This window comes from Triticum aestivum, chromosome 4B, assembly GCF_018294505.1.
Source record: "Triticum aestivum cultivar Chinese Spring chromosome 4B, IWGSC CS RefSeq v2.1, whole genome shotgun sequence".
Lineage (NCBI taxonomy): Eukaryota > Viridiplantae > Streptophyta > Magnoliopsida > Poales > Poaceae > Triticum > Triticum aestivum.
The window spans coordinates 161,308,597-161,321,618 of record NC_057804.1 but is presented as its reverse complement, the minus strand read 5'-3'; the positions used below and the strand labels follow the sequence as shown (position 1 = coordinate 161,321,618).

Genomic DNA, 13,022 nt, shown 5'->3' with positions numbered 1-13,022 from the left:
CCGCGCGGCGCCTTGCCGTCCTCTCCACTCAGTAGGCGCACTCGTCGGCGACGTCCTCCGGTTGGCGTCAGCGCCACTCTGCCATGGCTCGCTCGTCCTCCTCGGCGATGAGGAGGCGGCGCTGCCGCCGAAGGTGGTCTGCACGGTCCTGATCCGTGATAAGATGAGGCGGAGGGGCGACGGCCTGCGCATGTTCGCGCGTGTAGAAGTCACGGAAGTTCATCTGTGATGGAGGCCTCTTTAGGCGCCACGCTGCCGCGTGGTAGCGCGGGCGGCCTCGTGCGCGGTCCGGAACGTGCCGAGGCCGAGCCGGACGTCGCCGGACCGGATCTCGGCGTAGTACCAGCCATTGGGGCGCTCGCGGACGCCGCGGTAGCCCGAAGATCCCCGGTGACGCGGCGACATGACGGCGCGGTGATGGCGGGGCGCTGGAAGCGGCGAGAAAGCGGTGGAAGCGGCGTGGAGACGGGGAAAATGGGCACGTGACCGTGTCATGGAACGCGTGGCGAGCGCCGCATATTATTAGTGCGCGCGAAACGACGCGCTAAATCTACCACGCGAGCTGCCGCTATCTCCCGCGTGCAATTGCTTCCCACGCGCTAGTTTTTCGCCTCCGCTGGAGCGCTGCTCGTTAATCCCGCGTGCGTCTTTTGGCGTGTCCGTTGCAGATGCTCTTAGGTTTTCCGTCTCGCACGCTTCGTTTTAGCCGCAAACTCCACCCAACCACCACCGATCGAAATCCCGCAGAAAGCTGTGGCCTTGAAAAAAAAAAGACAGTGCCCACCTCGCCTCCTCTCACCTCCACCTCCGCGCAGATCCCATCTAACCATGGCGGCCCCCTCCCGCACCTCCTGGGCAGACGTCGCCGACGCTGAACAGGCCCCTCCCGCTCCCGTTCCAGCGGCGGCGCCCGCCACATCCAACGGCCCCGCGCGTGCCGACCGCTCCTCCTACGTCCCTCCCCACCTCCGCAACCGCTCCTCCTCCACTGCGCCTCCGGTGTCCTCCGCTCCACCCCCGCGCGCCGCGCCCGGCCTCCTCGGCCGCCCCACTAGCGGCGTCGGTGGGAGGTTCGGGGGAGGCGGGGCCCCACCTCGTAGGTGGGACCGGGAGCCCAACCCTTTCGGGGACGAGGAGGAGGTGCCGGCGGAGCCCGTGCCCTTCGACGAGCACCAGAACACGGGGATCAACTTTGAAGCGTACGAGGACATCCCCGTCGAGACCAGCGGCCGGGATGTTCCGCCCGCCGTGGGCACGTTCGCGGAGATCGACCTCGGCGCCGCGCTGAACGACAACATTCGCCGGTGCAAGTACGTGCGGCCCACGCCCGTGCAGCGCCATGCCATCCCGATCTCGCTGGCTGGGCGAGATCTCATGGCTTGCGCGCAGACTGGATCGGGGAAAACGGCCGCCTTCTGCTTCCCCATCATCAGCGGCATCATGCGGGGCCCGCCCGTGCAGCGGTCCCAGCGGGGCGGGAGTAGGACCGCCTGCCCTCTTGCCCTCATCCTGTCGCCCACAAGAGAGCTGTCAATGCAGGTGATGGTCGTGTATATATCTTGTTTGACGTTTGATATTACGCCCAGTTAATCTCCTGCGCCATGTGCGTGATAGTTGTTTCGTTGTGCTTGCCTTGTGCTGCAGATTCACGAAGAGGCCAGAAAATTTTCATATCAGACTGGTGTCAGGGTAGTGGTTGCATATGGCGGGGCCCCTATTACCCAGCAGGTCAGGTTCTGTCTGTCGTTGGCCCTAATAGCTCAAGTTCTGAAAATTGTCTGTTTCTTATAAAATTTCTGCCCTGAAACTCATTTCAGTATGAGTGTAGTATATGCATGGTAGGATATGCAGTCAGTTCTTCACAGAGGCTATGCAAGTCCTCTGATGTTAATGGTCTCTGTGGAATTGCTGGGTGCATGCATTGCATATGGTTACAGTTAATTTTGCTGCAATGCAAAGGTGATTCCCATAAACTGATAAAATTGTTAGGTATGTTTATAATTTGTTCATACTGTATCCAACAATTTTGTGTTAGCAAATAACAACTGAACATGTGCCTGCATCCTTCGTTGCTGAGCGCATTACACAGTACGTCCTTTGGCAGGTCTATTTGTATATTTAGAAAGACATGGTCCTTTATTCTGTGTAAGTTTGCGGTTTAGTGCTTGATCGTATGGTTTTGAAATGTAATTCTTTCTTTGTCCAAAATCTGTTTTCTTTCTGTAGCAACATGCCTCCTGTTATGTTCATTAGTTCCGGCACTGAGTTATCTTTCTATCTTTTTGTTCACCATCCTGATCATAAGTCTGTTACCTACCTGATTATGGGTTGTTTTGTCTATATCCCATTGTTCCCCATAGTTTTGTCAGACTTTGTCTTAGATGGCACAGGTGCTGCTTGTCTGCTGTATTACCTTTTGTTGTTGCCACAAAGTTCTCTCCGCATTACTGAGTGAAACAACGTTGGGAAAATGGCTTTCTGTGAAGGATGATGCTGATAGTTTAATTCACAACATCACTCATGATAACAGTGGCCCTGGATCTTGTGATTCATGCACCACAAAGTCTTCTCAAAGTAGACGTTGAAGAATTGGACTTGTCAATCTGGGTGAGTTTTCAAGTGTGGCGATGAGGTGCTAGGCATCCTTTGGTAACACATGATCCCTCTGTTGTGTTATATAGCTAGTTAACGTGGCGGCATATTTGCTTCCGTATACTTGGCAGTAATCTTAGTTACTTTAATTTCTATTGTACCATAAACACGATTTTCATTATTTTCCAGTTGAGAGATCTTGAGAGGGGTGTTGACATTCTTGTGGCTACTCCTGGTCGTTTGGTTGATTTACTGGAAAGGGCAAGAGTATCCTTACAGTCAATTAGATACCTTGCCCTTGATGAGGCGGATAGAATGCTGGATATGGGGTTTGAGCCGCAAGTTAGGAGAATTGTTGAGCAAATGGACATGCCTCCACGAGGTGTAAGGCAGACGTTATTGTTCAGCGCTACATTCCCGGGAGAAATACAGGTTAGCTTTTTATTCCACATTTTTACAGTTATATTGATGATATATAAATATTTCAAGAAGCATCTCCACTCTATTTAAATGATTGGTTCTTGCTATTAAATCTGAGCCCTTGATTATACTTTCCGTATTTATTGTTGCTATGTTAATATGTTTCCCCCTATTGATATATATGATATATTTGTCTGATGCTTTACTCTTTAGGTACTATGGCATCTTTTCCATGAATATTGTTAACCTTAGATCTATGCTGGATGAGCTTAGGGAAAGTAGTTAGATTTACATGCCATGTGTTGTTAATGTACTATATGAACATCGAAAAACCAATATTGTACTCCCTCCGTCCCTAAATTCTTGTCTTAGATTTGCCTAGATACGGATGTATCTAATACTAAAACGTGACTTGATACATCCGTATTTAGACAAATCTAAGACAAGAATTTTGGGACGGAGGGAGTATTAAATTAGAGAAAATCTTCCGCTTGTAGTCCAACAGCAACAATGATTGTCATATGCCTATATGTTACTACGTGCACCGGAGATCCTTTTATGCAGTATCGGTAGCATCATATAAATCTCATTCTGTGTCAGCACTCGGCACTAGGGTGTTCTATTTCTATATGTGTGAATGGAAATTAGTAACATGCACATGCTCCCTGAAGAGAAAGTTATGCCAACTGCATGAATATATTTACATATTTCAGGAATGTCTGTTCAAAAGATGCTGAACTGTGAAAGTATTGGTAGATATCAGCGTCATATTTTTTTATGGGAGAAGTTTTATGTGTATGACAGGCTATAAGTTTGTTCTTATATTTTTTTTCGGTTGAATTATCTTTTCCTGACTGCATTTTGCCCCCACCTTACTGAAGTATCTTTTCCTGACTAATCTGGCATTGATGTAACTAGGCAAGTTGTGTCCTGGTGCTGACTTATTTGAGTTTTCCAATTGGGTTTGTTGTGCTATGCTGAATACCTTTGTCATGTCGGATGATTTCTAATTATTTGTCATGTCAAAAGTTTTTAGTTTGCATTCTTAATGACATTGAGGCTATTCTTAATGAACACAGAGAATGGCATCTGACTTTCTGGAGAACTACATATTCCTGGCTGTTGGAAGGGTCGGATCAAGTACTGAGTTGATTGCCCAGAGAGTTGAGTTTGTACAGGAGGCAGATAAAAGAAGTCACTTGATGGATCTGCTCCATGCGCAAAGAGACAGTTCAGAACAAGGGAAGGTAATATTTTGACTGTCCGTTATTTTTATTATTCAATCACTTAACCTGATGTTTTGTTGTTCTTTAGTTTCTCTTAATATCAGTTGTGGAAGTACTATGGAGGTGCTCCCAACTAGAGAAAGCAGATCTTTATTCCTAGTGCTCATTTTTCTCCTGTCCTTTGCTGCAGCAAGCTCTCACACTTGTCTTTGTGGAGACCAAAAGGGGTGCTGACTCACTGGAGAACTGGTTGTGTACGAATGGATTTCCAGCGACTTCTATTCATGGTGATAGAAACCAGCAGGTTTAATCTTTATTTTTCCTTCAGAACCTCCCATTTTTGCTTGGAGCATATTTATTTCTGTTTGTTCACTGGAATGATGTAATACTCGGTCAGTTGCTGCCATCAAATAAATATTGCCAATTTACTGTTCTGTTTGGTTTGTTTGGCAGACTATTGTAGTTTTTGTACTTTCAGCTATTGCTATCACACAGCAGATACTTATTTACTGATTTGCTCCAAAATTCCTGTAGTCTTGAATCTTGTTACTTGTTGATAAATATTGGACATTTGTTCTTATGAAACTAAAGATGTTTGTCTTATCAGGGCTGTTTTTTCCTGACATATCGATGTACCGATTCTTACAGGAAAGAGAATATGCTTTGAGATCCTTCAAGAGTGGTCAAACTCCAATTCTAGTTGCAACTGATGTGGCAGCCCGGGGCCTCGACATTCCTCATGTTGCTCATGTTGTGAACTTTGATCTCCCCAATGATATTGATGACTACGTACACAGGATTGGTCGTACAGGGAGGGCAGGAAAAAGTGGAATTGCGACTGCTTTCTTCAATGACAACAACTCTTCGATGGCAAAGTCTCTAGCTGACCTAATGCAAGAATCTAATCAGGAGGTACCTGCGTGGCTAACTCGCTATGCAGCTCGCCCATCCTATGGTGGTGGTGGTGGAAGGAACAGACGTGGTGCTGGAGGTGGGAGCCGCTTTGGTGGCCGTGACTTCCGTAGGGAATCTTCTTCCTTTGGCAAGGGTGGTGGCGCCAGTGACTATGCTGGAGGCAGCAGCTACGGGGGCGGTGGCTATGGTGGTGCTGGAGCTCCCAGTGCATGGGATTAATGCTGCAGTTGTTCGCGTAGGGTCTATCAAGTTAGGTTGCTTTTACTCTACCTTCTTATTAGATATACATTTTTGGTAGGAGCTGATATACAGCGACAGTACGAGTGAACTGTGTGCTCCCCTTTTCTTCTGGTTACAACCAAGGTAGTCTTATCTTCAGATATCTGTTATGGAGAGCATCTTGAGGACTTTCAAGCACACACCGAGGTTCGCAGTTAGGAATAGGATTTGTAGAGACTGAAATTCCTTGTTAGGGGTAATAGTAGCTGGTGTTGGTAGACTGACATTTAGCGCTTAATGTGGAATTTCTCTCTTGGCATTTCCTTGGTCTGTCTCATTTTCGGTTGGTTGTAGAGCTTGCAATGAGGGTGCTTCTGTGACTTGATTTTTGTCCGAGATTTGAGTTTTGATACCCAGGATGAGGTTGGAGGATCTGTAGTCTTTGCTCCTTCAGATCCTGTTGTAATGTGTCTACTGTGAGGTCAGGCTGGAACGAATAAGAATAAGTTATCTAGTCTTTACGAGGAAGAAGGGGCATATTATGTGATGGGTTTGTTCTGACAAGATGCATGTTGTAGATTTGTTTTGGATGGATCTAAACTACCACTCCCTCTGTAAAGAAATATAAGAGCGTTTGGATCACTAATACTTTACGGGAGATTACTCCGTAGTGTGTCTTTATCCAAATGTCTCCTGTTTTTTCTTGCTGTTGATGGCACATATTTGATGCCTTGCTCGTGTTCCTGCAGTTCAGGTAAAAAAAAACTACATGTTTGCACATTTTCATGCATTAAGAAGTGAGCTGAAACAAACATTGGATTCTAATACATATATGTAATTAGGGGTCGATTAATGAGGTGCTTTTTTTATGGAATAACATCATGGCTTGCTCTATTGGTTCGGCATAATGGTTACATCGTTTGTGGGGCAAAAAAAAAAGACAGGTGGTTCATCAACTCGGTTACAAGACACTAGTTAAATGCCCGTGTGTTGCTACGGCAGATAATACACATAAAATGTGTTGCTAAGGTGGCAATGCATGTAAATAAATATAAGAGATGATTAAATGACACAAATAAATTGGTGATAAAAGTGATGGAATCATGACCTTGACCCCCACCCCTCGATCCACCTAAATAGATCTCTAACATGGTTGCACATATTTCTTTTATTTTGGGATGAATTATGCAAATGAAATATTCTAGCATGTAGTTGCAATTAGCACATAACACTAATGTCTTCCTCACTTTGCCTTCTTCCTCCCTCTCATCGACCCGACCACCTCTGTCTGTATAATCGCCCGCCACTACCAGCCCCAAAGGCACCAACACCCCCGACCAACCCTCTAAACTCCACTGCCATTTCTAATGCTGGTGACCCCGCACACTCGACGACCGGACCACCTCCACCTGCCTAATCATCTGTCTCTGCCGCCCGCCCAAGCTGCAGCCACCCTCAGCCATTCATTTAAACCCCGCCACCATCTCCAATGTCATTGACCCCGCCCACCCATCGACCCGACCACCTCCACCTTTCTAATCGTCTATCGTCGCCGCCCCGCTCAGGCCGCCGCATGTTGGGTTCTACGGTAGGGTGCGTCGGCTGCAATTAAAAAAATTCCTACGCGCAGAACAACAAAGATCATGCTAAGGGAGATGGATCATAGATCGTTACCACTATACGCGCAGTGCCGTGCAACGGAAGAAGAGTTGGGGTAGCGCGTCCGTGTGGATCGTCTCCTCCTCATTCGATCTCCCTCGAACGACCGATCATCGGATCCCACGAACAAGTTCGCCGGAGCGGCGCAAGTGCACTGCCTATAACGGTATCCGCGCATGCAGGAGGAACACCGTGCGACGGACTGCTAGGTACAATCACACAGTCGACGAAGAGTGGAGGTGGCTATTCGCAACACATGTAACCCTAGTGACATCGCCGAAGCGATCAACCAAATGAGTGTGCCGCACCCCACTATATATAGGCATCCGTCGCAGGCTCAACACTGGGGCCTCGCACGGATCCTAAAGCCCAAAGTCTGTTCGGCCTGGATCCGAGTTCGAGTAGGATCACATCCATCTCGTGGAGTCGTGTCCAGCCTCACAGGTTCCTTCCCTTAAGCGCGCGACCCCTTAGGTTCTAGTTCACTTGGTCGCGAGTCAGATCACATCCGACTCGTCTAGTCGGTAGCGGCCTCTAGCAAAGCGTGCTGACTCCAAGTGTTCGATGAAGCTGATTAGGCGAACCTATACAACGTTTCACACTTCTATTCCCTTTGCTACATGATATATGTTGTCAGGCTCAAGGCGAGTATGTCATCCTTGTGCTAGCCCGACCTCTTTCTCGTTCCTGTGATCTCGACCACAAAACGGATTATCTCATAATCCATGTCGCAAGGCCATGCTTATCTTGGTCGGATCACACGAGGGGCCCAGAGTATATCTCTCCTGGCCGGAGGGGCAAATCCCATCTTGCTCGACCATGTCTCGCAGCATGGGTCTCAACAAGCCTGAAACCTACCTTTGTAACTACCCAGTCATGGAGTAGCGTTTGGTCGGCCCAAAGTAGGTCTGTCACCATCCCGAGTACATGCGCCAGCTCAAGTCTTAGGACATAGAACGTATGTTGTACCAGAGACTCACTGATGACATATCGCCGCATCTCATAGTTGGGCATGTCTGACTCGGACCTTATCTCGACTCGGATATGACTATATCCAATCTGATCAAATCCATCCGAGTCTATATTATACGGTTAGCATCCAATGCTCCATGGCTAGTGAGACTGAGCCATCCACCATGTCATAGGATAGTCTAGTCGGCTGCGCGTCCACACATCCCTTTCGACTAGGGACCTTTTAGGACAGTCATCATACAATGCATAGTCCCCCAAACAAGTCACGTACTTGCTGATACACATAATTGATAATGTCCAAGGACTATCTTTATTCATAAACACATGGGAAATATCATCATACATGATTTCCTCTAGGGCTTATCGTCGCCTCGCTCAAGCTGCGGCAACCCCCAGCCATCCATCTAAGCTCCACCAGCATCTTCGAAATTGATGACCCCGCGCACCCCGCACTCGAACCCGTTAACCTCGAAATCTTTGCCGGGTCTTTTCAAACTCATCTTGATAAACGTCAACGACCTCAAGCCTACTAAGCTCCAACCAAATACCCATAAATCATGTTAATCATCGATGATTTTATTTAGTCAACTAAATATGTAAGTTGAGACACAATTTTACTCTAGAAGTCTTGAACTGAGAATCGAGCATTCATGTACCTTCATGAACGTATTGTATATGTATGTATACAACATTGACAAAATCATCCTTATCAACATTCACAAGAACAAAATACATATTTGATCCTCTTACATTAGATAATGAATAAGATTGCAAAAGTATATGTGCCTCATGCTCTACAGTTTGTCTATGAGCTTATCCTTGTACTCATCTTCGACTAGTATGTGTTAAGCCGCAATAACTAACTGTCCTCCATCACCTCTTGTAAATCTCACAACCTACAATCCTTGATGCACAAAACTGACTATCACCCAGACCGGTTCTTTTCCCTCATCTCCTTTATATGGTGAGGCTTCCATGGAATGTATGAAGAATGATAAATATTCCTACAATATCATCAAAGAAACACGAAATCCGAATAAGTTTATATTGCTAAATGTGGAGCACTCTAATAGTACAAAAGAATTGTTTGCACATCAAAGGACTCCCAACATATAAATCCCAAATTATTATGACAAGAAAAAAGTATACAAGTATAGTATCTATTCAGATTGTAAAAGGAAAATAGAGCAGTGCCATTTCAAAGAAGTTCCATGCCAAATATGTTGTCCTTTTGAAATTGTCATAAAACGCAGATCACAAATATCAGCACATGGACAAATATATTGGCATATAAACATGAAATATACAAGGTCAATTATGTAGATGCAACAATACAAGAAGAGTGATTCATCATTGAATTATGGTGATTGTGCTGATGGGCAACACCGAAATATAAAAAAAGCTTATTCAAAATAAACACTTAGTATGCACCCCCATCTCAGAATAAGTGTCTCAATTTTAGTATAACTTTGTATTAAAACTAGTACAAAGTTGAGACACTTATTTTGGGACGGAGGGAGTACAAAATTCATGCCCAATATGCGATCCTATCCGAGAGGAACTCGAAGGTTCCACCAAGGATAGAGCCGCATATTGAAGATGCTTTTGCAAGGTGGATATCATTACATCATACCATTACGTGATAGATGGGGATACATACAAAAGGCATACAATGCCTCATGAAAATAATAACATCATACATAAGAGCAACATCCAACTAAGGATGAAAACACAAACAGAAACTCAAACGACATCCAGCCTGCTAGCCCAGGCTGCCAACCAGGAACCTAACCCCTGATCAAAGAAGAAGAAGAAGCAGAAGATCTCCAAAACAAGCAAACATCGCTCTCACGTCATGATCATCGCATTACCTGTACCTGCAACTATGGTTGTAGTAATCCATGAGCCACGAAGACTCAGCAATCCCATTACCATGGGTATCAAGACTAGCAAAGCTTAATGGGAATGGAATGGATAAGTGGTGAGGTTGCAGCAAGCGACTAAGCATTGTATGGTGGCTAACTTATGAGTACAAGAATAAGATGAGAAGCCACGCAAACGGTCGCAAAGTAGTAATGATCAATAAGTGATCCTGAACTACTTACGTTCAAACATAAACCCACCGTGTTCTCTTCTCGAACTCACCTGAAAGAGACCATCATGGTTACACATGTAGTTGGTGTATTTTAATTCGAATCTGGTGTCAAGTTCTCTACAACCGGACATTAAAAAATTCCCATCTGCCACATAACCGTGGGCACGACTCTCGAAAGTTTAAACCCTTCATGGGTGTCCCAACTTAGCACATGACAAGCTCATGATCCGCAGAGACAATCCTCCATCATGGGACATCCGATGAGACTCGAGGTCCCGGTGCACAAGACATTTCGACTATGGTAAAACAAATACAGCAAGACCTCCTGACGTGCCGACACCCTGATAGTAGTCGCGCGTATCTCATCTCAGGCCATGGCGAATGAGCTACGCATTTAGGTGCCAAAATAACCCAGGTTGCCCCGGGGCGGCCCCACACAGTGCCCTAGTTTGGGACCAACACCATCAGCACTGGCCCCCCTGTTTATGTGGAAGGAAACCTCAGGTTCATGACACCCTATGCCAATTAATTAATTAATTCAATATTATTATGTTGGCAAATGTTAAAACCAATGTTGGGCCTTGCTGGAAGAGTTTTCTTCAAAGCGAACTATCAAGAGGGGCCCATAAACCCTCATCGTGTTAGGGACGCAAAATCAAGGAACATAACACCGATATGACAGAAACTAGGGCGGCAAGAGTGGAACAAAACACCAGGCATAAGGCCGAGCCTTCCACCCTTTACCATGTATATATGTGCATTAATTAAATAAGAGATATTGTGATATCCCAAGATATCCATGTCCTAACATAGAACAACCTGCAACTGCACCTGCAACTAGCAACGCTATAAGAGGGGTTGAGCAAAGCGGTAACATAGGCAAACAATGGTTTGCTGGGATGGTGGAAAAGGTTAGAGGCTATTTCATGGCATATAGGGAGGCTTGATAAACAAGTGGTAGGAAGCGCGGCATAGTGATAGCATCGAGACAACTAGCATAGGAATGATAGTAGTGAGATCCAGGGTAACGGTCATCTTGCCTGAAATCCCACTAGGAAGAAGAATGAGTCCATGAAGAAGACGATCGGGCGTAGACGAACCAAGCGTAGTCGAACGAATCCTCACGATCACAACAAAACAAGAACTATCAAGAAGAAGCACAACCAGAAAGAAGCAAACAACATGGTAAACACTCAACACATAAACATGGCATGATGCTCAACCAAGGATGATGCATGACAAGGCTATATGATGCTACTCATGGCAAGAGATGATGCATACAAGAACATCACACCAAATCAAGTTTAAATGAGGCCGGAAACAACATATAACAATTCCAGTAAGTCCTCATATGCAATTTTTGAAATTGGTCCAGATCTGAATAACACATCATGTTCAAGTTGTTAAACAACAAGTTAAAATGCACCATGATGGTCTACACGTCTTTCTAGTCAAGTTACATATAGAGTTCATTTATTCCGGAGCTACGACCTAGAATATACGAGCAAAACAAGTTAAACATGGCATTGATGCAAAATGCATACAAACATCAAGCACACACACTCCAAACAAGTTGAAAGGACAAACTGTCCAAAACAGCAACTAGGCATACTGAGAGCAAGAAAACAACATACTACAGGAACTATACATGGCCAACAAGGGCATAGCATCACAATACACATAAGAGCGAGCAAATAACATCAAGGCAGCATATGCATATGACTTATGGATTAGTGGGAAACAACAAGACAAGTTTGAATGTTGTAATAGTTTCAGCAAGTGTAAAACAGCAACATCATCATGGCATGTTTGCCAGCTTGGAACAGAGGTCATATGAAGTCCAAAATTAACAAACTTGACATCTGGACAAAGTATTCATAGCATAATTCAATCCATCTAATTGGAGTATCTCCAAAATAGGCATAGATTAATTACTATCTAGCTCACAACATGGCACCGTGTAGTTAACAGAAAATTGGAACATCATTTAGGCATGTTCATAGCAACAAAAGCATAAGCTACATGACTTATATAAGGCGTCAAATGGCATGGAATGATATAGCATAACATGACAATCAAAATATGTCAACTAGGCATCTCTAGATTATGCATGGATTGGATGGTAGCTTCAAGTAAACATGGCATCATGATATGGCAGATTCAGACTTAGCAGAACATTAACACCAAGTGGCCCACTTCACAAGCTTGATGCACTTATCACAGGGCATATAAAAAAAATGGATTGCACAACTGAAAATAAGGCATGATTATGCTCCTAAAACATGTTGACATGATGCTCAAAAGAAAATCACACAAAAAGATAAAAAAAGACAAAATGTCAAGTTATAACAGTTTTTAGCATTTAACATCAGCAAGCACTTCTGCAATAGGATTAATATGTCAAGATGCACCCTAACATGAACGCAAATGTAGCTATAATGTAGAGCACAGAGGAATGAACAATTTGACATATCATGCACTCCAAACGGAGAAACGAGCACAAAGTTACACCCATCACAAGAATGCAATATGATGTTGAAAAACTAGGGGGACTTGGTGAAAAACTACCTCGCAGGAAAACTGGTTCTCGCGGTGCGGGACGAGGGGATCCAGGGATGGGGAGGCGTGTTTGGATCGTGGGACGGGTGGATCTCGTCCACCCCCCGGATCCGGCGACGGCCGGCGATGACGGATGGCGGCGAGGCGACAGGCGTCAAGGGAGGCGGCCGGCGGCAACGAGGCTCGACGGGGGCGCGGGGGACGGTGAAGTGGTGATGCAGCAAGGGGCAACTCGATAGCAGGGTGAAGGGCGGTGACAGCAAGGTGCGGGGCGCGCCAGAGGCTGGTGGCGCGAGTGGCGACGCTTGACGGGGAAGCGCGACAGCGGCGGGGTCAGAGGAGCTCGCGGCGACGAGGTTGGGTGG

The 13,022-nt window shown here is 45.7% G+C and overlaps 1 protein-coding gene across 2 annotated transcripts; it reads left to right on the top strand.

Moving 5' to 3' along the window:
* The first annotated feature begins 719 nt into the window (after positions 1-719).
* Positions 720-5,919, top strand: LOC123091594 (DEAD-box ATP-dependent RNA helicase 52C). Of its 2 annotated transcripts, XM_044513163.1 has the most exons (6): positions 724-1,539; positions 1,645-1,728; positions 2,782-3,024; positions 4,092-4,259; positions 4,429-4,542; positions 4,887-5,919. In XM_044513163.1, exons 1-6 carry the CDS (start codon positions 829-831, stop codon positions 5,370-5,372), a joined length of 1,806 nt encoding a protein of 601 aa, XP_044369098.1. In that variant the 5' UTR covers positions 724-828; the 3' UTR covers positions 5,373-5,919. The 2 variants fall into 2 exon arrangements, with proteins under 2 accessions (XP_044369099.1, XP_044369098.1); XM_044513164.1 differs by lacking the exon at positions 2,782-3,024 and having other exon boundaries at positions 720-1,539.
* The last annotated feature ends 7,103 nt before the right edge of the window (positions 5,920-13,022 follow it).

Bases quoted from the DNA above. Each gene is read 5' to 3' on its own strand.
- LOC123091594 (XM_044513163.1), top strand. From the start codon at position 829: ATGGCGGCCCCCTCCCGCACCTCCTGGGCAGACGTCGCCGACGCTGAA. The intron at 1,540-1,644 runs GTGATGGTCGTG...CTTGTGCTGCAG, and splicing joins CAAGAGAGCTGTCAATGCAG to ATTCACGAAGAGGCCAGAAA. The intron at 4,543-4,886 runs GTTTAATCTTTA...CGATTCTTACAG, and splicing joins ATGGTGATAGAAACCAGCAG to GAAAGAGAATATGCTTTGAG.